General features: G+C 35.2%; 1 protein-coding gene across 1 annotated transcript in view; it reads left to right on the forward strand.

Moving 5' to 3' along the window:
• The window catches only part of PXDN (peroxidasin), an 82,575-nt gene that overhangs the window by 7,718 nt on the left and 48,763 nt on the right, over nt 1-26,094 (forward strand). Inside the window, exons 2-3 of the mRNA XM_036380787.1 lie at nt 17,859-17,930; nt 19,597-19,668. Of these exons, the coding sequence (XP_036236680.1) occupies nt 17,859-17,930; nt 19,597-19,668 (144 nt within the window). The remainder of the gene's footprint in view (nt 1-17,858; nt 17,931-19,596; nt 19,669-26,094) is intronic.

Here is a 26,094-nt window from a genome sequence, read left to right on the forward strand (position 1 = left end):
AATAAATGTTAGGCCTGTCACAAGTGCTTATGGATTGCCTTGCAAGTAAGCTAAGTTTAAATTGAAAGGCTGCAAGTCTAGCAGAAAAGAAAATTAGGAAATGCAGCCAGTAAAGAATAGAACTTGGCATGAAGATAGAAGGAAACTGCGGAAAGAAACCAACATAATATAATAGAAGAAATTGATATTGCTATTATGACATGAAAAAATAGCAGACAGCTATTCAGGGAATAACAAAAGAAGAAGTAGTCCATTATGCTTAAAATTACATTTTATTTTCTTTTTTTTTAATGACAAAATAGCCTTTACAGGAATATTTTACTGTGTTTAATGGGTAAAATGAAAATGCTAGATTAATGTTTGAGACTCCAATTCTATTTTGAAAAACTGAAAAAACAACTAAATTTTAATCCATCTTGATTCATGTTTTAATATGGTATTTTTTTCTATTATTTATTTTTGGATTCAAATTTCTGAGACTTTCAAAGCTTATTGTAGTTTGTTTACAGTACTTTGTGATCACATATTTTGTACACTCTAGATCTCATCTTGCAGAACTCATGCATACCTTTGTATACGTGAGTAATCCCCAGGCTTCTGATTTTTCCCGGACATGGACACTTGCTGAGTCTCTTTCCAGCAAGCCAAAGTGTTTACATCCTTATAGGATAAGACTTCACTTACAGAAAAGATCCATTTATAAAGGTGACATTTAAAATCTGTATCACACAATCTAAACATTTATAGTTGCTCGTCTTTCTGGTGAAGTCTATGTATAAAAAGAAGTTAGTATTTTAAATACTTATGTATATGTGTGTTTCTGTATATTTGTATGTACACATGCTGTACATAATGTGTGTATATAGACAGATGGATAGATAGATATAGGGAAACAACTGAGCTAAATTGTCTACCATTTTTTTCCATTTGGATTCAATAAAAAAAAAATCCAAACCAAAACAAAAGTAACTTTAAAGGCTTTCTTATTGCAAATGTGGGCAGGGTTTCAAGACAATCCATAGAGATGGTGCAACAAGAGCTGACTGAGCTGGAACGGAATGACTCAAATGTTTCCTTTTCCTTCCTTTGCTTATCAGGCTGCCAAATTTGATTTCTTTTTGGTATGGCATTATTACTCAAGTCAAGTGATTCTTTTAAACAGAAAATTGAATGTTTACTACAAATAACAAAGAGTCTCAAAATCTTGAGAAAGACTCACAGAGGAGAGATTAATGTGGTCTCTCATCTTCATGTCTTTTTGTTTAATTGTATTTACAAAGATAAGCAAAGATTAGGACATTGAAGAGTTTGTGCAGTGGCTGGCAGGGTTTCTTGAAACTATGTGAAAGTTTGTAGAATAAAAAGTGTGAAGTTTTGTGCAATGTAGTGTTCTCTTTTAGTTTTCTTTTCTGAGTTGTTTTTAAGTTTCACTAAGGAAAACAATGAGCAAATGTATTTAACTCCAAATTAGTTTTACTGCCTGTGACATTGCTCTCTTTTTTGTTGTGATCCGTTGTAGTAACTTTCAGATTTTTTTATTCTCTTTCCAATTGCCACTCCCTGTATCTTTCGGAAACATTTTCTTTCAGCATTCTTTCCCCTTAAATCACTTATTACAACAGACTGCTCATTGCCTGGCTGGTCCGAAAAAGGAAAAATATTACTTGGTACATGGTGTTACCTTAACTAATGACTGTTTTTGGTAAGGAGGATGATGACTGCTAAATGTCAAGTTCTTTGCACTGTGTTAGCCAGACTGGATTTAATAGCCTTTTATTAGCCATTTTGCTGCTGGTTTCCTTTGTTGCAGAAAAAAAATAAAGAAATGAGTTCTTGCATGCTTGACTTATCTCTAGGCAGTGTGAGCATTGTGACTGGGACAGCATGAAATTCAGTGCAGACTTCTCACAACAGTGAAATTCAGAGGCTTATAGCCTCTGTCCAAGGTCCATCATGCTCTACAGAAGCAAATATTTCACTTTTACACAATCTTGGTTGTCCACTTTAATATAAAATTTCACTATTTGGTGTCTCACGGGTGGCTTCTATTTAATGATAGATTATAATCATAATCAGATTAAATCAGTCACCAATTTTCAAATCTTTAAATTAATGTCTTGTCATGTTTTAATGGTGAGAAGAGAGAATTTTTCTTCCCAATTTTTCCAAAATATTTTGAAAAATATGAGGGGCAATGTGTGTTCTGGTACATAGATAACCCTAGCGGGCCATTCTAAACTCAAACATAAATTAATATCACATTACATTTTCTGCTAAGATAAAGTAAAAAGCTAGAGCAGCAGTATGATGGTGTGACATATGTAGATTAAAAAGTAAGTGGCCTATCAAAGCAGGATACTTTTTAAGGGATATTTTGTCACTCTTTGGGATAATAGCTAATTTGGGTTCAGGAAAGTTTTGGTTTGATGACATTTTGGTAAACTCTCCAAGAAATTGGAGAAGTGAGAGTATTTTTTTTTTTTTTTACAGACATAAATTGAATGAGAAAATTCAGGTCTTTGCTTTGGTAAGGTTCTCTGGCTCCAGTAAAAAGGGCCTAGGTAATTGAATTAATGTGTCGGTAGAAGGAGAGACTTATATCAGCAGAGCTGTGACAGAGCTGTGAGAGCAGGGAGAGCAATTTGATTTTGTGAGTTGGTGGCTTGCTCTGGCCAGATTCAAGACATTAACTTCTTGATTTAATTTTATTGCCCTGCGAAAAGCTTAAGTAAATGCAAAAGCACCTATGTAGGGGGTAAAATCAATTAAAATGTTTCCTAGTTAGACGTTTATGTATAGCTTAAGGATGTTAACTTGTAGATTGGAGACTTAGTTGTCAGGTGTGTAAATAATGGCTACCAGACAATTATTAAAGGTCTGTAAATACCTTTCTTAGTATGGTTACATTTATAATTTATTTAAACAAATTTTTAAAACTCAGGATATTATTTTTCCTGAGTTCTCTATCAATAATCTAAATCACTTGAAATTTCTATAATGTTGATACATGTTGAAACATTTTTCTTGATTCAATAAACAACAGTTTTGAAAACTTAGCCAGAAAATCCTCTAATCCTCCATTGTGATATGAGTATTTTCTTGGCTGTTTTGTACTATGTCAGCTTTGTGTACTTTCTGGAGTAGATGTTTTCATTTTGATATCCTGTATTTTACTTAAAAGTTTTGGATACATCTTGCATGGGAATAATTGAATATACGATTTAGAAAGAGACAAAATATGTAAAAAGACCCAGTATTCATTATAGATTTCTAATGAACAGTAATTTCTAACTGAACAGCAATTAATTGGCTGAAAGCAAGGTTTATTAAAAAAAAAACCAACAAAACAATCCAGCCTTCTGTGTCAATCTTTATACTGGTCATGTCTGTATAAAAGATATATATCCATCAATAGGTGTAAGATAGATTTGTCTTTTGAAGAAACCTATGGGATTGTCAAACACCTCAGATAGTACAGGGCAAATTTTCTGGTTTTGATGAAGTTGCAATGTGAACAACACTTAAAACAGATATGACAGGTAGGCAAGTGTTTGTGGAAATCCCAGCCACAAACTGGTCTTTGTATGCCTTTGGATCAGAGGGTATATTTGTACTTCTGACCACTCTTAGAACAGTGATCGTTTAACTGTGGGTCCAGAGGATTCTTTTGCAATTAAACTTAAAATTTGGTGATTAATATTTCTGGGAAATAATTTTTTCACAGGCTTTTAAGCCAAATATACGACATAGCAGTGGCCTTAGTCAAGTGCAATATTACTAATTTATACATTTTTAAGTCATGTAGATGTGTTTTTCAGTAGTAGAAATATTGTAAGAATCTTTTATTCAGAGCTGGAAATTATTTGGTAGATATATCTGCTTATTGAAACTAAGATTTTTTAAAAAAATTTGGCTGCAGATAGACTTTTTTATTATTTACATTGCATATTAAAAGAAAGTAGTAAGTCTAATGTATTTAAGTAGTTGGTCTATTAAGTGTATTAATGCTAGTATATAGCTACTTGTTTTCTCCAACTTTCTCTTTTAATTTACAAAACAGAGATTGTTCCCTTTTGCAGTAAAAAAAAACCCAAACCAACAACTCAGAAACACCCTGTGAAGGGTCCTTGGCTTTCTTTTGGCCAGCAGTAGTTCCTCACTCCTGCCTGTGGTCGTCTTCAGTTCTCAGAATTAGCTGGAAAAGAAGCAAGGGAGGAACATTTGGTTTGTCTGAATCATTTCCCTGGTTCGGTGGCCTGGTGGTGATGTCTGAGAGAGGGGAGGAGCTGCCTCCTGAGCAAACCTGCTTATCTGTCCCTGGGGCCTCATCAAACCTGTCCTCAGAGAAAATCATAAAATAAGCTGAATCTGTGCTGCAGCTTGAAGGGGCAGGTTTGGGCAAACAGAGGGCTCTGAGTGCCCCTTCTTGAGAAAAAGCCCCCTTGCACTTTTCTTCCTTGCCAGGGATGTGAGTGCCACCAGCCCCTGCTCTGCTTCCCTGGGCTACTGCACCCACCTGCCAGAGCAAAGGTTCCACCTCAAAAGTGTCTGCAATTTGAACTGCCACAAATTAATTTTTAATTAATGTCCCCTCTATTGATTTGTTATGCTAGGTATTTATTATGTGGATATTTTAAACCATCTGATATTCCTTAAAGGCAGGTTTGTACTTAATTGAATATTTTAGAGATAATTCTGGTATTTTCATGCTACTTTGGCAAGAGTAATCAAATGTTTGCACTTTTTTTTTACATACACACTAGGTCAAAAGTGTTGTTCTTTATGTTTGAGCTGAGGAAAGACCCCTTGAGAATCCCCATTTGCTATTATGTGTTACTGGGCACCATGGCTGCTCTCCATGTGGCCCAAATGGTATTTATGTGGCCTGGGTATAGCTAGTTTGTATGGGGTAATTAAAGCAAGAATGTAAGTTGGTACATGTTCAAAATAGAAAAGTCAGATTGAATTATAACTTTAAAAATGGCATTACACTGTGAAGACTGAAGAAGGATAAACTTGTCTTTGATTTTATTCAGAAGTTAACCTTTTTTGTATTATGAACAACATGGAAGTGTGTAAAAATGTTATTCTGTCTGCAGATGTTTCATACTTTTTTCTGGTATCTTCAGTATTGTGTCAATAGAATGGAATAATTACAGAGAGACTCAGAAGAGTGCTTTCTAATTGATTGTTGGCTTAATGCTGCCAGTATTTGAACTGCTAGGAAGAGGGTACATGACAATGCAAAATAGATGTGGTCTCCTGAGGCTACTGGAATTAAAAATACTGACAAGACTAGTAAGATTTACTTGGAAATTTCAGATACATCCATCATTTTCAGCAATCTAGTTTTTCAAGCTGTTTTTGAAGTTGGCCAATCAATTCAATTTAGGTAGAGAAAGAAGAACAGAAATGTGCAGGGGAAGAAGTTGTAGGCTAGTATTGCTTAGCTCTACTTTTGCAATGTGAGGTAGGAGACAATGTGTATTGATTGAGTCAAGCTATGAAAATGTATAAAGCCTAATGTTTATTATTAATCTTCTATTATTCTCTTGATGCATTCTGTAAGGTAACTTGTTCCCTAATGAGCAGTAGCTCCAAAACTGCTTTTTGTTTATAATTTTGATATCTGTGTGAGGACAGGCATGATGTAAGAAGAAAAGAGAAACAATAATCTGTTCCAGACATTCCCTTCTCTGCATGTCATTAGGTTGGGTACTTTAAGGTTGAATGTCTTCTAGTAGCCACTTGCATTACTCTTCGTAGGGAGAAAACAACTTCTCCCAAGAGACAGGAACACCCAGCCTGCCTTGAGGCTGTCTGCACTCCTGAGGACTGGGGAGATAAATATCAGAGGAGTCCTAAGACCCCTGGTCCTCTGAGTTTTCTTTGCCAGGAGCAGGACGAGCTGGAAGCAGAGTCATAAAGTAGCTAACTTATCTGCTCTTGCAGCCTGTTGTTAACCTCAGGAAGCAGAAAATTCCATTCCAAGAGTTGCAGCTTTTTCATTGAGGTGACCTGGGATTTTCCATGAAGTGGAAGGAAGAGCCGTTCCTTTGTCTGAAACCAGGGATCCAGTCTGCAGCCAAGTGATAGAGTACCTGAATTTTTGTTGTTACTCTTTATGCAAGCCAACAGTGTTTCCATTTCAACAGTAAAATGTCCTCAGCATTTTACAAGAACAAGTATCCATGTAAATTCTAGCACCTCCAAGTGTATTGGAATCTAATATACCTATCACTATTGGAAACAAATGGGAAGTACAAAACAGTTGGAAATATATTCCAACAAAATCTGCCTAGTGTATGGGGAAGAGTGACACATAGATTTACAATGAATAAAAGCTTTTGAGTCAAATTTAGATGTTATTTTTAGATGCAGTAATTCCTTCAATTTTCCACATCCTTTGGCTTGATGTTGGTCCTGAATTGCAGAACTTCTTTTTGAATTGAAGGAAACAAAATGGGCATTCTTTAGTAAGGTCATTGGCATTTTAGATGCCGGATGTTATTTATTGGCGTAATAAACATAATACAAGCTCACATGCACTGCATCAATGAGGCTGCCTGCCCTGAGGAAAGTCCCTAAAACTGCAGTGATGGGGAAACCACACTTTTATACTAGCTTATTAGTTCACCTGTCCAGCTTGTTCATTCATTCAGAGCCCTCTCTCTCACCCCTGTTTTCAGCTGTAGGGTCTCTGTTGCTCAACCCTGCACTGATCCTCACCCAGCACAGGGGGTACTCAGCTGGGTGCTCCTGTGGGAGAGGTGCTGAGTGGCAGAGTTAGAAAGAAGCTTAAGGCACTCTGGTAAAAGACAGGTGATTATTCTGTGTTGGTTTTCAATTATGAATATGCACACTATTTGCATCCATTTTCCTGAGAGAACAAAATCAGAGTTGTATTTTCCCCTACCCATAACTATTTGAAGTTTTATGGTTTATTTCTTTTTAAATCTTTCAAGAGCTGCTGCAAAAAAAAAAAAAAAAAAAAGGCATGAACGTCAGTGTTTGGATTTTTTAAAGAAAAATGGTCAGTGCTATTCTTCACTTAAAGGTGTTTGTTTCTGCTGAGCAGAAACTGGAAACAAACATGCTTAAGCTGAAATTTGGAAGCAGGATGAGACTATCTCATTTTTAACAGTGAATATAGTTTACTACTAGAATGACTAGCAAGTCATTAGATTTTGCTTGATTAATGGTCTTGAATCACAATTTTATATATTTCTCAAAGGGATGGCTCAGCTCTGACAGCAATAATTGCCTTAAGACAGGAATTTCTCTGTTGTTGTGTGACTTATCTTGTGTGAGAGGTTCAGGAATGATAATGTTTCTTTCTGGCTTTCAGTTTTTTCCTCTGAGAATATCAGTATTTCATGGATATAGAGTTTAGAATTAAGCATCCCTGTGAGACAGAGAAGTGGAGAAAGAGTATTTATTTTACAGAATGGTACGTGGGAGGAAAATAAGACTAATTTATGACTGCATAACATCAGAATTTCTGTGGTCTTTCCACAGTAGTAATTCACAGGACTGCTAACTTTAAAAGCAAACAAAACTACTGCATTTGTTTCAGTGGTTCATGCTGAGCCATAAACTAGTCAGCTTCATATTTTGGTGTCTTCTTTAGCCTACTATAGAGGAGAAATGTAACTTTTTATTCAAAAGTCCAGTTGAAACTGCATATTCTTAAATATTAAAAAGGAAACCAAGAAAAGGTTGCATCTCCAACTGCCACTAGTCCTCTAAAATATTTCAGTGTATCATAGCTCTTCACACAGACTGTGCCAACCATTAGTTTGATCCAAGACCTTTGATATCTCAGATTTGTGTTAGTGCAGCATGCAGATACAACTGTTCTGCTCTGTTTTATTGGGCATAGCACAAACACAGGACAAAACATCAGCCCTTTCCCAAGGTCATTTCTGTGAAAAATAATCAGTAATGAAACATATGGCTGTGCTGTCAACAGCCTTTTCATTGTTTGGTTTCAGCAATAGATCCCCCTGAGAGAAATAAAGACAGATTTTGCCTTTTCTTGTAATTTCTCAGACTGCAGAAACAGCAATTGCATCTCTGAATTCTATCCATGCTGGTAAAAGGAGGGGGGGGGTTTAGTTGTGTTAGTTTGGTTTTGTTTTGGTGGTTTTTGTTGTTTGGTTGTTGTTTTGTTTTAAGATAGCATGAGAATTAGAAACCATTATAAAATAAAATTTCTAATTTGAAAATAATTTCTGCAGTAGATGAGTATTGAAGGACTCTGAAAGTGGATAAGACAAAGAGCCACAATCACACCATGGTAAAATTTCCCTGTATAATTTTTGGCAAGCCTACAGGCATAGAACTTTGGACCAGCAAATCCCACTTGAGTCCTTTTAATGGCTGGTTAGAAATATTGGCGACAAGGGCAGCAAAGGGATCTAAAGACTTAGTAAGACAATGCTGTAGTGCATTTCATTGAATTAACATTTAAATGTTTTCCTTTCAACTGTAATGGCAAAATAATTGTTAGTTAAAACAAATCCTTAGCTCTTGGAGAAGGATATGTAATAAGCTCTGTGTTCACCAAAGCTGTAGCTGATAAAATAGTTCTTAAGACATGTGAACCCAAAGTTCCTGTTAAAAAATCATACATATTTGTGCAAATCAGATTATTTTAAATAGATAATTTATGTATCATCTAGACTTCAATATTTATATTTTCTGAAGCATGGGTTTATGATCAAAGTGATACTGCCAAATGTTCTGCATTTTGTTCAACAGATTTCAATATTTTTGTGGTCCTACCATTTACTTTTGGTACTGAAATTACAGTATACTAAGTACTATTGACTATGATACCCCCTCACCATGTAAGAATAATGTTTTAATTTCCCATCTCAAAATGCAGTGACTTTTTTATATGCTGCATGCTGATGTACAGATAATTAAAATATCTCAATATAAATTGGAGAATATTACATATTGTATGTAATAATTAGACTGGGGAAGATTAACCCAGGAAATGAATCGCCAAGAAAAAGAAGAATGATTCTTTTTTGTTTGTAAAAGAAGCTCTAGGGCTAAATCTGAAAAGGAGGCAAAAAAAAAACCCACAAAAACTTGGTTTCTCTAGTATTCCAGCAAGTGTTACACTGCTAACAGAGATGATTACTGTAAGTAGCGCTGTAGCTACAAGTAGAGTTTGGTTTTATTTTTTTTTAAGTGGTGTCTGTGTCTTTGTTTGTTCAACAAAGTGACACATTTTTTTTACAGGGCAGTAGTTAAAGCAGCATTAAAGTGCCATTGACATCATCCAGTTACTCCACTGACTTGATTATATAACCTCTTTTGTGCAATTTTCATGCTCTGCTCTGTTTGAATGTTTTTACTATGCTGATGGCTGTTTTTCATTTCCTGCTGGGATGACCTTGAATAAAAAAAGAATAAGAATAAAGTAGACATAAGCAATGTAGTCTTGCTGGCATTTGCAAATCTTTTGTTCTGTATTGAGAAACATAGCAGTTTGGTGTTCAAGGTATAGGTTATTTCTGCTGAGTAGTAATTAATCTGCAATGGTTAGGAAAAAAATGTGTCTTATTTTGTTCTTTTGGATTTAGCAATGGTAAAATCATCTGGTTATGACAATTCCTACCTTATGAACATGTCATAAAAGTGCTAAATGCATGATGGCAGTTATGTGAACTTAAATTACTGATTTACCTTTTAAATCTAATAGATCTACAAATCTAATGTTTGTCTATTAAATTGCTCCCTTGTTTTTTTTTTAAAGGAAAATGAGATTAGCTAGTTTGCACCCATTTTTCCAGATTCAGTATATATTACAGAGCTGAAGGAATTTATTTTCTGTTTTGTCACTTCTTGTTGCCAATCAGCATTTCATAACTAGCCTTACAGATGAATGAGTGCACTGTGTTTCACATAAGCATCTTTCTCAGACTGTTTATATCACTCAATAGCAGAATGTTATGACAATGATATATCCATAATTTTAAAGCTTGCATTATTTCTGCCACTACCTCCTTTTAATTTATCAGATTAAAGTAATGAAGATTATATTACCATACACTTATAGAGGAAGTGATTTAACTTTAAATAGTTTTCACTGGACCTTTTAAAAGCGTCTACCTTTGCAGCAGAGGTTGGACATTTGGAAACGTGTCCATTTTAAATACTTAAGACAGTAGTGTTCTTTCAGATTTTTCAATTTTGCTGCTGTGGTGATTTTGCTTAGCTGCGGGAATAACTCTAAATTTTAAGTTCATTCATGTCTTGAATCGATGCTGGTTAACCCTTGAAACAAGGTAATGAGATACTTACCTTCATTGCTAATAAAAATCAGGATTTGGTTTCATTGGCAAATGCTTTAGTATTTTGCTTTCAAATGAGGACTGGTAATAAAAGTCATTAATGGGTCAGCATGGCATTTGAAACAGTCATGAAACAGTATTATATGACTAAGTTGGTTTCATCCAAATTGCCTTTGTCTTGTCCAAAGCTAACAGATATACAACTATTTTCAATTTAAAGTATGAAATCAGATGCTTTCAATATGACAGGCTAAAAAAATGCAGCTCTTCAAAACTTCAGTTTAAATACTTTGTTCTAGTGTGCCAGTGGTAAATTTGCTTTATTCTGTATTTACAGATACTGGTTTTGGAGACACTTCTAGGATTTAATGTTTTTAAAAAATTTGTTTTGTTTTACTTACTCTCCTTTTCATGTAGTATTCCTTAGCATGAATGTATGGATGAGATCTTTACTCTGTGATACCTGGGAGCAATATGCTGGTCCATAGTCCCTAGAACAAATATGACGAATGTAAGTGCAATTTGGTGTTTAGTTTGTTCTGCTGTTTGCATTTAGTGTTATTAAGCAAAGTAAGAGGATATTTTCATTTTTGGACTAGAAAAGTTACAACAGATCCTCAGAGTTTAAAAAATTATTAAAGGGATCTTCTGAAGCTGGGAAGTTCAGGTGATTTGAAGTAGGTCTAACCAAAAAGTACTAAGTAAGACATAGCTTCATGTTGCACGATTGGTTGGCATCAGTACAACTAATGAGTGCTTGATTTGACCAGCTGTGTGTCTTCCTCATCCTTAACAGTGAAAACAATAACAAATTTGTTCTTTATTGTGAGAAGGAAATGGGATCAAAAGTCTACTTTTGCATTTATCTTTTTCAGTATCTATTGTATTTGCGGGGACCCTCATGGCAGGAAGGAATGATGAATCTGATTCCATGTTCTCAGAAGGCTAATTAATTATTTTATGATACTATAATATATTAAAGAATACTATACTAAAGAATACAGAAAGGATACTTACACAGTGCTAAAAAGCTAATAATGAAAACTCGTGACTCTCTCCAGAGTCCCGACACAGCTTGGCACTGATTGGCCAATGAGTGAAAACAACTCACACCAGAAACCAATGAAACAACCACCTGTTGGATAAACAATCTCCAAACACATTCCACATGAGCAAAACAGAGGAGAAGCAAATGAGATAATTATTGTTTTCATGTTTCTCTGAGGCTTCTCAGCTTCCTAGGAGAAAAATCCTGGGCGAAGGGATTTTTCAGAAAATGTGAATGTCACAAGTATCGGGAGAGGTAGAAACAGAATATCACATTACATGTTGTGCTTAAAATCTTCCTTTTGCATATAGAATTCCCCTCTCAAGCATTTTTTAATAATAGGAATAAAAGTGTCCAAAGAAAACTAAATTATCTCCCTTTCATTAGTCTAAGGTTTTGAGGCTGTGTTGGTAATTCTAGCAGCTAAAGTTTAAACTCTTTCCTTATACTACATTTTGTAAATCTTATTGTCACATCCAAGCAAATAAGCCTAAATGAAATTATTTATATTTTTGCTTTCATTTATATCCTGTAGCTAGAAGTAACCAAGAATACGTGTAGTTGTGATACTAGATTTGAAATCTGTTTAATTGTCTCACTTCTGTGGAAAGCAGAGTGAGTTTTTTTTGTGAATGCCCTGATGTTATGCTTTGCATACATACAGTATTTCCCAAGATATTTTGTATATATCTTGGGATATATACAGTGTTTCTATACCCATGTTACAATTGGCTAATTATATGTGTATATATAGAGAAGGATGACTGTAGAAGAAGCAGTAGCATAACACGTTAAATTTTGGGTTTAATTTTTTTATTAAAGATCTTAGTATTGGGTCATGACAGTTTTTTTTTCTGACACAAATTAAAATTGAAAAAAATGAAAGCCATTTTTAGTATGCTCTCTAGCAATGAGGGGATCTTTGGGACATCCTCCAAGCTCTAATAAGTCACAAGATGCCCAGTCCTCAGGGAGAGATGAGAAGTACATGGCTGGGATGGATCAAGCAGAAGAGAAGCCCTGGTGTCTTTCCTACTACTGCTCCAGCAGTTCTTTATAAGGAATTTTCACATTTGTCCTGCTTAGGATGACCCTTTTTGTAATAACTGCTGACTAATGAGTGCTTATTGTTTTGAGATCAGTAGGTTACCTTTGGTGGAGTGATGACTGGGAGTGAGCAGTTTTAGTGTTGAGCATGCACAATCTGATCCAAAGGTGGCTGCCTTTTGAGGTGCATGATGAGAGCACATGATAGTTCTTCACAACCCTACTTTAAATCCATTTGACCTAGAACAGTTAATGATTTTTCTGAATTTGATGAAGCAACAGAATCTTTAAAATTCAAGCATATGCAAAAAGGGACCTGAAATAATATTATTGACATAAGTGAAGTCTAACCCTTTATAAAAGTAATGAAATTATAATCCTTACCCTTCCACCCTGTATGTTGCTTAGCAATAACTAGCAAAAAAAGAATAATGAAAAGTGCCTTTTAGACATTTTATATAAAAAGTTGCATTTTTACGTTCAGTGCGTGGTTTGATCTTAGTAAAAACAATCCCTTCTCTCATAGGGATTTCAAACAGAAACTTCTTTAATTAGTTCTTCTTGTAAGTTGCTTGATGTTTAAGGTCAATTTTGTACTGTTGGCTGTGTACCCTGTGTGACTGTCATATGTCCAAATATTTATTAAGGTCTTTAGTGTTTATAAAGCGTTATTTTGTAAACTTGCAATGAATTCATATGGCCCATCAGGATGTTTTAAGAGAGAAACCCTATCTTTCATTACTGCACACTGCCAGTCCAAGCTTTAAAGAATGTCCTGCAGTGCCAGGATGTGCCATGGAAGCATTGGATCTTATGGGACAGCAATGTTTTTTAATTTTTATATACTTAGAAATTTTCACTATGTTTAATGAAATAAAAATATTGTTAAAAGTTAATTTTCAATGCTAAATGAAAAATGGGCAGTGTAAAGAGGGGAGATAAATGGATACTGTTAGCTCAAATAAAGAATTTATTAAGAACAGGTTTCATTTTCATCCAGACAAAAAGTGCCGGCAGCACATTTCTCATTTGCTTTGTGACAGAAAAGGAAACATACACAAATATTGTATTTGCTTCCATGCCATCCATCTGGGCCTTAGAGATCTTCCCAGAGCCCTGTTCAGGTAATGGAATGCAGGGAGCTGGCAAAGCCAGTGTGTGTGTGCACACCCTGCCTGGCACATGTCCTGGCCACGGCTGCTTGCAGGGCTGTGGGACCATGGCCATTCCCAGGCGCTGGAATGTGAATCTCAGGGGCATCCGATTGCTAAATTGACCGCCTGCTCCCTGGCACGTTCTTGGCCCATGCAGCCTCGTGCTCTGCCGAACATTTCCTGGTCGTGCTCCATGGATTAGCGCAGAACAGAGCTCCTGAGTGCAGCCAGGAATAAAATAAGCCTTGAGAGTGTTCAGTTTGCTGGCTATCATGGACATGTTTTGTTTGTTATTCAAGCAAGACATGCTTCAAAATGATGGGCTTAGCTTCTGGGGAAGCCTGTGTGACTGAAGTGGATTTTTCAGCTTGTATTATGTTGTCTAGCTACAATTTTAAGAAGTAAATGTTTTCACTTTGAAACGCAAAATAAAAGAGACAATCTGAATCAGGTGTAATAAATTTTTCTTTTAAAAACAAAATGCATGACATTTAGTTTTGAATTGTTATGCAAAATTTGTTAAATACCCTAAAATTCAATGCCATCATCACAGGTGTTTGCATTTCTTTAATTGGTCATTTCATTTACTGTGTAGAGATTAGGAGAGGGAAAACTGACAGTGACAACCGAGTGGCTTCCCTGAGTCTGCTGTTTTAACCTCCTGGTGCGCTCTGGCTGGTCAGTGGGAGTCAGGCTTGCTCTGGTCCAAAGCACAGCATCCAGCCAGGATATGTCAATTTGTAAGAGTGAAATGGGCAGCAGTGAAAAAGGTGAAAGAGAATTGAATGGGCCAGGAACAGGCTTTTGTGAGTGAAAGTCATGTGGCACAGTTGGGCCGGAACTAGTCAGAAAAAAAGGGTCAGGAAACCTCATCATGCTGATTGACCACACATTATTTCAGCAACACAAAATGCCTTTGAAGATCTGCTCCATAATGGCCTATTTGTGCTACCCATACTAATTTTTCAGTTTTAACACAGTCCTCATTCCTGCCATTTACTCTTCAAGGGGACATTTCCTTGCTGTTGGGCTTTTGCTCTGAGCTCTTCTGTTCCCTGAAATCATTCTGTTATCGTAAGCTGGATATGGTGTCTGTGCTGTGGGGGCATGGCATTTCAAGTCTGAGAAATGGCATTTCTGTTTAGTATGGAATGGGTTTAGTTTTTTTTTGTCCTATGATGGTATGACAGTTATAACTCAAGTTTTTGCTTTTTTTTTTCTTCTACTGAATCTGATTTCTGCAATTCTGTTGGATGCAATCTTTCACTTCAGTAACCAGTCTTGCATATCTTTTCCCCTAGCAGTTGAACACTTGGTTTACAGAGATTTCCTCTATGTGAATGGCATATGTCACACCCCTTAAAGTAATAATGCATAGAATGTAAATTCTATTTCCTTTATCCACTTGTTTATTTTCTCGTTGTATAGGGAAATTATCACAGTTTGACAGATTTCTTCTTTAGAAATCTTCAGTGGTTATGACTTAAGTTTTATCTTCTTAATTTGTGAGCTGTTTAACTCTTTATTTTGGGAGATTTTGTGCTGAAAATTAATGAAAATACTTTGAGTGAACACTGATAAATGTTACTTCCTTTGAAGAAGGAAATATTCTTTGAAAGAATGGACCAAGATATAATCCTACATTTTAGTAAGGTTAACATTGCTTTTTCCCTCCAATTTAATGTAATTGTAGTACTGACTTTGAACAGAACATATATATTTACAGAACATATATATATATTTTATAATTTTACTTACAGATACAAAATATACTGTGCTCTAGAGAAAATTTGCATGCTGAGTTTTATTGCAGCTCCTTTTTCTCATATCTTTATGTAAAATGAAAATAAATGGGTAGAATTTCAAATTTTATGTGTTCTTTAGCTTTAACAACTTCATATGAGAAGGGCAATAGTGTTAGCAGTTGAGATAAATACCACTATATATGATGTTATATCCAGCCTGGTACTGCATGTAATAATGCATATAATTACTTTACTTGGTGTTCCTTATCCCCAGATATCCTCATGAGTTACTGCAGAGTAGATTGGATACATCAAAAGAGGGTTCATTTTGCTGCTGACCCAGTACCTGGCTCCTTGCTTGTGTTCATAAAAGTGAAATTTTTATTTATTGACTTTGCGCTGATGTAAGGAACAGGCCTGCTTGTCATATGGATGAATGTACATTATTTCATATCTAAAAAAAGAGGTTTTTAGGAGCTAAATATTGCTAATTGTGATGGTAGTTTGAGGCTTTTGAAAAATACTCAGTTTCCAATATTCCATTCAAGAATATTGACTTTTTGCACTTTTGAATATTTTAATCAAAACTAAAATGCTCCTTTGGAATCCATTAAACTTTCAGATAATCTAGAAAAATCAAGAAAAGTAAAGTGGTCGTGTCCAATGATTCTTACAGAGGGATCTGCTGTATCTTCTCTCAGTGCAGGATATGACATTCCATGGTTGTTTAGAATATCTTGGCACCTGAGGTTCAGAGGCAGCGTCTCCTTCTCATCAGGAAAATATGTCTATGACACATAAAACAGAAGAGTGATGAGCAAAACAATGCTGTTAAAGTAGAACTAAATAAGTGCTTCTGTGAAGAACAAGTTAGGGTTTTGAAAATTTGTGTTTCTAAATCTGGAAATCCTCAATTTGCTGAGTGTTGTGTAAAGGGGCTGTCCAGCACATCTACAGGCACTTTAACTACACATCTAAATAAGAGATAGAAGTTTGCATCCCCCATTTTTTCCAGTCACTGATCAAGTACTTTGGTGGAGTGTAATGCAAACAGAACCACATGTCTAATCCTTTCCTTGCAATGAACAGTAGGCCACATCCTAAACCACTAACATAGAAGAAGTCCTTCTGAGGCCATTATTCCAGAGTTGAACAAGTCCTGATGGGTGGATTCATGAGGAATGATGCTTAAGTATGTTCTTCATAAAACACTTCAGACAACTATTCCTGCCATTGGTGCAGCCTCAGCCAGTGGGGTTGTATGGGATTAGGATGCAGCTGGCTGAGTTTTGTCTGCTCTTCTGTATTTCCTTTAACCAAATTGCAGAGAGACTTTTGTTAACATATTACCTGTTAAAATGCAGAGCACATTGGTTTTAATTGAGACCAGGCATGGTACAAAGATTACAGTTGTGACACATTTATATCCTACTGTTTGAAAGCAATTGGTAAGTGTGTGTTCTAAGATATGTGATCACAGTCTTAGATTTTACTTACTTTCCATTTGTTTCCCTTCTGTTTGCTTGCCAGACACAATAAGGTCCTGATGTCCTTGGCCTGTTGCTAGGGAAGAGGAAAGACTTATCACCCTGCTTCCTCTCCCCTGGTCCTGTAGTCCTCTCACCTGAGTGCTCTCCCAAGAAGCCTGTCCATTTTGCTTATCAGGCAGAAAATGATTTCCTGGTTGTTTTGGGTTCTTTTGCATGGGTTTATTGCTGGTTCTGACCAGTTGGTTAAACCAATTTTGAGCTGCTGGAATAAAGTAGCCAGACATGGATTCAGGGGAGAACAGGAGGTGGCAGAGGTGGGAAGCTCTGTTGCCTGCTCTCAGCAGAAGAGAGGGGTGAGGCTGGCACAGCCAAGGTGTTTCCCCACATCCCTGCTCCACTTCCACCTTGCTCCCTGTCCCTGCTTTCTCTGCAGAACTTTGCTTGAGAAAGAGATTTCCTTCTTCTTGGAGAACTTCTCATTAAGCTATAGACCTAACAGGAAATGGAAGGTGGTAGAAACATATAAAAATAAGAGAAAGTAAAATTAAATAAGAAAATGTCTAGCTTCAGGCAGCTGGGTTTACATGTTTTAGAAGCAAGACAACATAGGGCACTTAAACCTCCTTACTCAGAACTAAAGAATTAAAGAGCTTAACTTGTCTCTTCTTTTTCTTGATTTTTTTTTCTGATGCAAATATTTCTATATCTGTTTATTTATAAATAAGCATTTTTGTCCTACAGTATTATTTACAAACAGCATTTCAAGTACAGAATTCAATTTAGTGAAATACTGAACAACCCATTACCAGTTGCTTCACTGTGGAAGAGAACATACTTCATGACCACAGGTTTAACTTAGATACTGACCACTGAGGCTAGATTTGGTGAATCCTCTCCTAAACTTGTCCAACAGCCTTTGGATTTCTTTTGCTTTGTTTGTGTTGTGTTTTATGGACAGAAGTTGGTCAGTCATCACAAAAGACTTGTGCTTAGTTCATTTTTTCATATTAAAAAGTACAAAGCTTTTTTAATAACATGATATTTTTTCTTTTTTTACTCTACAGAGACCTGAGGTTTAATAGGATTAAAGAAATCCAGCCTGGAGAGTTTCGAAGACTTAAAAACCTGAACACACTGTAAGTCCTTTTTCAACCCTAAGACCCTTTCCCTTTTGACTTAATATAATCAGTTTGATGATGTGTCATATTTGCTTACTTTTCACAGGTAAGTAGTCTCATAAATTTGAGCTGTAGCATTTACACAGATGGGAGAAGTGGCGGTTAAGACCAAAATATTTGAAGGCAAAAACTCGTGTATGTTTATCAAAATAAAAAGAAAATTATTTGCATACTGGTATTTTACTAATATACTTTAATTGAATTTCATGAAAAAATGCAGACCATTATTGTAATTTTTTTTTTTACTAAATTGGTGCTAAATTGTTTTGCTGGAATATCACATAATGAACCATGGGGTTGCAAGAAAGCTGTTCAATGGCTGAGATGTGCAAATGTGTTACAGTTACAAAATATTTGACAAATTCTAATATTCTGAATTTTCCTATTCTAATGTGCTTACCAGGACAGGCAGGAGTCAGATGGTTTTGTTCCTGCTGAGCTGCCATTTATGGAGGTCTTTGTTATCATTTATGATTGTGAAGAAAAGTCTTTCTAAAGACCTTTTACAACCAGTAATACAATTAGTATGAATATAATCAATTTAACTTTGTATCTGCTCTATCATTCCTTCAGGCATCACTTTTAAAACAAATGCATGCATGTTTCTCTTCCTTAATATATTAGCAGGCATGAGGAGGAATTAAGATAGACAGTTATTTTTACTTTAAAATGTACATAACTTATGGTTGCAAATGTGACTGTTTCCCAGAACACAAGTAGTGTATGCGCTGAAATACAGTAGTGATGTCAGTGAGCTTTGGATCGCTATTTATCTGCAGGCAATCATGGCAAATATACTGACACATCTTGTACTCTATATTCACACCAGAAGAAATGATAGGACTTTCCCCAAAATGTATATTGTCCAAATCTGTGCTGCCAAGATATTCTTATTAACTGTCCCTATTTCCAGTCTCCTTTGGTCATACTTCTGTTTGCAGCTGATCCCCAGTTTTGAATTACAATTTCTGCCAGATATCCAGCTCAAGTTTTAACTGTCCAAATCACTGATCTGATATTCACAAGTCCCAGATAAAGACAGGATACATTAAGTTTGAATTCCTTTCTCTTTATAAAACCAGTGTATGAGGGATGAGTGCAAATCTCTGCATATAGACAGTTGTGTTCCTGTATGATGTAAAGGCCCAGTACACAAGATATTGCTAAGAAACATCTGGGAAAAGTCACTTTAATGCACCTGCAAGTGACAAATCTTTGTTTTTATCAGTTTCAAACTGATGTGTATACTTGATGCAGAAGGTTTTTTCCTCCCCTTCATCTACATCACAGATAACTTTAAGAAACTGCATTATTCCATTTCCGGGTGGATCTTTTTGGTTTTTGTTTGGGTTTGGGGTTTTGTTTGTGTATCTTTGTTGCTGTTTTTATGGGTTTGGGTATTTTTTAATTTATTTTTTCACAATTCTGTCTAATTTTTTCAGGTTTTTACCTGCAAGATAGTGGTTGAGCAGCTGTAAGCACATAACTTTTTTTTTCTCTAACAGTTACTCTTAGGGAAAAAAGCATTTTCTATTTAATACTATATTGTCCCTGCTTTTACACTTTTCCCCCCCCCTAGTGTTTCTTTATGTTAAAATAAATGGTTGTTTATTTCTTTTTGTAGGCTTCTAAACAACAATCAAATCAAAAGAATTCCTAGTGGGGCATTTGAAGACCTTGAAAATCTGAAATATCTGTAAGTTAAATGAAATGTCACTTCACTGTGTAATAGCTTCTTCAGTGAGAAAGCGTTCTAATCTGAGATGGTGATTTCTGTCTGACTAACTATATCAGGAGATAAACTGCACTGAAAGTCTGTGAAATGAATTTATGGGGTGGAGCAACTGTATTTCTCCAAGTTGTTGCTAATAAAAGACTGCTGTCTGTAAGCAACCCATTTTAAAGGACTTACTAGTTGCTGTTTATTATATGCAACTTATAATTTAAAAAGGGATACATTGAAAGGTGAAGGAAACCACCTCTTCAGTTGTTCACTGAAACCTTTACACAGGTACTTTTTGTCTTTTGAAAAGTGGTTCTAAAGTAGCTAGTCCAAAGGTTGTGTCTGCAGAAGATTGTAACTTACCTAAGCTTATTAACTATCCCTAAAATTTTCACTGAATTGATAAGTGAAAAATTCAGTCAAACCCAAAATACCAGAGTATGTATATGATTTGCTGTTCTAGGTCTTCAGTCAGCCTGTATATTTTAAGCCTATCTTCTCTCTTTTTTAACAAACATACCAAGGTTATTAATTATATGAATAAACAAAAGGCATCAAAATGTTATTTTTGTCTGTGTACTAGACTAAAGCTGCATAGTTAGTTGTCATGGATTCTCAGCTCTAGTTTCTGGAGTGTCACTTAGAAAAGTTTCACTCCATTGTCTTGGAGTATTGATTGATGGTTACTTGAATGACATACAGAAGAAAAAGCTCACATTGAGATTTCATTGCTTTGGAAACAATTCAGAAGCTGAAATTTCCATGAACTTTCCAAGAATACAGCCAGAAGACCTCTAAGGAGGTGGGAGCAGGGAGAAAATCACATAAATTTGTGCAGACACATTTGCCTGTTTTTCCAAGTTGTGCTTGATTACGTTTCCTGCTCTCCTTTTTATGTATATTGTCTTTCAGTAATGAAATTGTTTAACCTCTACACAATAGGAGGGAAAAGACTATTGAACAGACTGTTGCCAATGAATGATTAAAGTCCATGATGACTGTATTTGTTACAAGAAATGTCTGCATGCAGTAGTGTAGTACATAAGGTTTTACTATGTGAGGTTTGCTAAACTTCTTTCCATAGTCAGCAACTGTACAAAGATTTTTCTTGACTCTTCTTACTTTTTTCTTTTCACATGCTTGCCTTTGCCTAGCTGTAGTAAACCTGAAATAAAGCTTAACAATGCAGTTGTGTTCAGTTCAATGAAAAAGCGAAAAAAGATAAAGGAACTCTGATTTCTTTTCATATACAGATAGTAATGGCTGTCAGTATCTGTATTATTAAGAGGAAGATCTTTTTATTTTCCTGTTGTTGCCTGGAAAATTTAAATATTAAGTTCAATGTAGTAATTTATTCAACTGCAGGGAGATCTTTAAAACTATCTTTTGTTTTGAAAAAATGAATGAAGGGGTTTTTTGCCTGTTTCAAAGGCTGTGACAAATGTTTAAATTGAACAGCCTTAAAGTTACAAAATTTCTGGTACTGGTCAGGTTATCAATACAGAAGACTTAGATGTAACAAATCAATACTGTTCAGCAGTTAAAATTTCAGCTGAGTTACTGAATGCTAACTGTATTCTATTAAATTAAGGGAATCAAAACATTTCTTTCCAACAGGATTCACTGAAGTAGAAATCGGGGGGAGAGATTGTGCAAAAGTTAGAAATACTGCTCAGATTGTACTATTATAAAGTCAAATCACCTGGAAAAGTTGAGGTTTAGTGTTATCTGGTCCTCTTGATATTTGCAAACCTAACTTGTACTGTCATGTTTCATAAAACTAGATCATTGATCCATGATGTTACTTCTGTTCTTATGACAACTTGTACTGGATTGCATGTGGTTCTGAAAATGTATAATTCCCTGACTAATTTTAAAAACCCTGTCATTTCTCAGTGTCCCTGATTTAGTAAAATGTGAGAATATATTAATATAAAATCGATAACAATTAGTAAATATGCATATTTAAAACTAAAACCAGTCACAATTATATATTTTTATATAAAAAAATAAAGTCTACCACAGCAAATTTTTTTTTTTTAAAATCCAGTCACTGAGAGATAGATGTTATGATCCATTCCTGTATGACTGCTGAAGATCAGCTTTTGCACTTTCAAACAAAATTTTTTTCAACAGGATCTAAATCAGGATTTTCAAATGCTTCTTTGTACTATTCCTTTCTGAAGTTGAGCTTAGAGTTTTATGAGGAGTGTATGTTACCAGAATTATCTGTATGAAGAACACATTTTGATGAAGAGTAATATTTTCTCAATTTTCTCTGCATTAAAAGTATTCATCACTGTAAAACTTGGTCTTTACATCATCAGAAGAAAACTGTGCACATAATTTTTTTACATTTTTTTAGGATTTTTTATTGTCTTGTTCTTTATGTAATTGAAATTCTGGCAATCATAAAAGCAGTTTTGTGTTATTTTGCTGTGCTGTTTGTGGTAATAATTTGGTTTTGTATTAATATACTAAAGGTTGGAAAGAAAGAAATGTAATTATTGTTTTGTTCTGAAACCAAGAGGATACTTTTTTTTTTTTTTCTTCTGATTCTCTTCTTTTCTGTCCATCTGTCTTTACTCCATATACCTCAGTGTTGGCAATAAAGCTCTTTAGTAAGCTTCCCAACCTTATAATATAGATGCAGGTAAATTTGTGGAAACATGATAGGATAATTCTTCCTAAGCCTAAAAGTCAACAGTTTATTCTCCAAGAGAGAAGATAGTTGGGAATTGAAGGTAGGCACATTATTACCATTGCAACATGTAGAATACTAGAAGATTTTGGAATAAGAAGTGGAAAAAAGGAATGTAAGTTAAAAATGGAAGAAGTCAGGAGGATATATGGAAAAATTTATAATATAGGTTAGCAATTAAAAACCTTTCCAGATAAGGAGAACATATATTAGACATTTACAGAGCAGTGAGCTAGAAGATAACATGAAGGAAGTGAAAGAAATAAAACTGGGGAATGAAATTTGTCAACAATGTTGTATGTTGGCCTGGTATGAAATGCATAGATTAGGAAAAAGACATGAAAGTATTACCATGAGCATATGGTAAATGGTAATTTTTAAGACTGTATGAAGTGTGTCAGTTCCAGAAATGCCAACAGGGAGCATGCAAGTTTTGTTTTGTGTCTGGTGAATGAAGCAATAGTGGTAGATGATGTGTTTGAGATTAGGTCTCATTTCCTTCCATACCTTCTGCCACTCTTGCTGTCTTGGCCATGTTACTTGGTCCTCTGGGCACCTGCAGTGGTTCCAGATCTCTTTTCTTTGCAATTCACGTTGCTGGTTCCACTGTCCTTCATGTTCCTATGTAAACCTGTCTTTGGGTGTTTATTTACTTGTGACATTTAATGCTGCAATGCTTGTTACTTTTTGCCTGTTCCCCCTCCAGTTCCAAACAAATATATCTGAATCTTACTTTCCTAGAATCACATGATTTTTAGTATGGCCCATTAAAAAAGAAAAAAAGAACCCCCCAATAATATCCTCATAATCTAGCAGGCTTGTTAATTAAAGCTACTTTTTCTCCCAAATTTTCTGGTAACTGATTACCCATTTGTTCATTTCTGAAGTATATGACCAGTAGCTCTGATCTCTAGCAGCCTTGCTTGCATTTCTGGGAAAAAAAATGCTCTTTTTTTTTTTAACATTTCTAAAAATGGATATTAATAATTGTCCAAAAATAATTTAATGTCTTAATAGAATATATCCCTTTTCCCTTTCAATCCACTGTTTATTCATCTCCTATAAAATTCTAAAAATAGATATTAATAATTGTCCAAAATTAATTTAATGTCTTAATAGAATATATCCCCTTTCCATTTCAATCCACTGTTTATTCATCTCCTGTAAAATTGTACTATTCAGTTCTGTAAGAGAGCCTTTAGGTAAATTAAATGATAAATCATTTTTTCCCTCATTGTACTACATTTGTTTTCTGATAATGTAAATGAGATGAATTTTGAGAATGTTTGTTAAAATTTAACAATGTTTACAAAGTTTTACTTCTATGACACTGTATGTGCATGCTGTCATTTTAGAAGGATGAATTTTTTTTGTGAATGATACTTATTTGTACTTTATATTCTGACATGTCTCTGTCCATCAGGCAAATAATTATATGTCTTTCTTTCTGCTGTCCTCAGTGAAATAGCTACACAATTAAATGGAAGTTTGGTTAACACATTTGTCATAGGATGTGTAGCCCTGAGGTTACTGGGGTTTCTCTGTGAAGGGAGGATATGGTTGACTGAGGTTGGTTGAGTTTCCTGGAGCTGAGGGTTTTCTGGTCAGAGTGGAAAAAGCTCTGATTTAAAGCTGAAAACACCAAATAAATGCTCACTGCAGTGGCTTGGTAAGAGCTCCTAGAGGCTGCTCCCTTCCCTGCAGTATGCTGGTAAAAGTCTGCAGTACTACAGTCATTATCCCAGTCTAATTCAACTCTGATTTTCACTCTCTGCCTCCTTCTGTCTGCAGAGAGTAAATAAAAGTTATATGAATGGTTGTGGTAAAACTTTTTAAAAAATCTGATGAATTCAGATTTTTTGAATACAATTGTTGAAATGCCAGAAAGAGATGATTAACTGAGGGCAGTTTTCAAAACTGTCTAAGCCCACTTTGGTTCTCTGGTCTGACCAGGAGTACTCAGAAGTAAGAGGGATTTCCACACTGCCAAGTGGAATTTGGAACTAAGTGTATTAAGAAAGATAAATAACTTCAGCTAATCAGTCCTCGAAATTTTCTAAGGAGTCAAAAGGTGTGTTGAAAATTCTCACAGGAAAATAAGATAGGAATTGAATATCAGAGAGGAAAATTAAGGAGAGAAAATCGTAATGACTGTGATCCTCAAATGAATTGGTAAATCTGAGCCAAAACAAATATTTTAATACTCATGAAATAATTTTTTTTCAAATGGAATAAAAACCAGTTCCACATATAAAATCACTGTTTTCAAATTATTTCAAAAGTTTTTACAGTAATTTCACAAGACAGTAATTTTTTTCTGGTTTTGAATATTTTAAAAACCTCAGAAATTTTTATTTCCATGTTACCTGTTCTTGGAAGAATTCTGCTTTTTTATTCAGATGCATATCTATGTTAAAAAAGCACACAGGAATCTCTGTATATTAATGTTTTGGATTGTCAGCAAGCAGTGCATTGGAAAAGTTAATTTAGATTCAAAGGAAGGATACTACTCCTTATTGTTCCCCAAAGTTGTCATTAGTTTAATATCAAATACCTACAACTTCTTTCCTTGTTAGGGCCTATTGTGAAATGTTGCCCATTGTCACATCAGTGTAAAAACTGCCACCACCTCCAGCAGAGCCAGTATTTTTTCTGTTGCACCAAAAGGAGTTTGCAATATTTCCAGTAAGTTACTGAAAACTGTAATAGAAAACCCAAAACCACTACTAATAAGATGCCTGCTAATAAAGTCATTTGTGGTACAAAGTCTCTTCATCCCCTTTCCATGGAAACCCATGCCTGATTAACTGAATTTCAAATAATTTGTCAAATAATTGTGAAAAAGTTCTTAACCACAAACCTGTGCCTATCCTAACACAAAAAGAGTGACTGACACTGAACCCCTAAAGTATTTTCATTTGCTGCCTCCATGCAGAAACTGTAGTCATCAGCTAAACTGTGTGATTTTTCTCCAATACCCCCTCACTAAACCATCCTTGCTGCTAAGAGCATGATGAACATGAGCGCATACACTGATCCTTCCTGATTTATTTTAATTCCATAAAAAAGGTGTAGACAACACATGTGATCATACTGATACTCTGCATGTGTATTCTCTTTATATTATAGAGTATCAATGGGGACCTAATGTCCATCTTCTGCACAGTGATAAAACAAATATACAGTGCTGCTTTATGGATGTGATACCAGTATTATAACTTGTATTTTCTGTGAATATTCCAAAGGTGACACAGGTGGAGTTACAGAAATTTCTCACTGTTTGTTTTCCAAGTCCCGTAAAAGATCCACTCTATCCTAATTTGAATATTTGCACCAGTATTCAGATGAGTATTTTAAAGAAATCAAGAGGCCATCCCTGGTGTGTTCTGGTAAAGGCACTTCTCATGCAATTCTGTCCCATTAAGTTGAACTTATTTTGACTTTTGGCAAACCAATCAAGAGAACAAGGGACAAAAATCCAGTAAGTTGTGCTATGAGCACTGGAAAGCCCAAGTCCATCCAGGTGTGAGCCTCAGGGTCTTCAAGGCCCCAGACTTATGTCATTTGGGATGAAATCTCAAGGATAGGTTATTTTTATGTTTTTAGTTTTTTATTTGTATATTTTTTTTCTAATATGTAGTTGAAAAACTGTCTTCACGTGTCAACTTAATTCTTCTTTTCCACCTTCATGTAGCTCT

The sequence above is a fragment of the Molothrus ater genome, chromosome 3, assembly GCF_012460135.2.
Source record: "Molothrus ater isolate BHLD 08-10-18 breed brown headed cowbird chromosome 3, BPBGC_Mater_1.1, whole genome shotgun sequence".
Classification (NCBI taxonomy): domain Eukaryota; kingdom Metazoa; phylum Chordata; class Aves; order Passeriformes; family Icteridae; genus Molothrus; species Molothrus ater.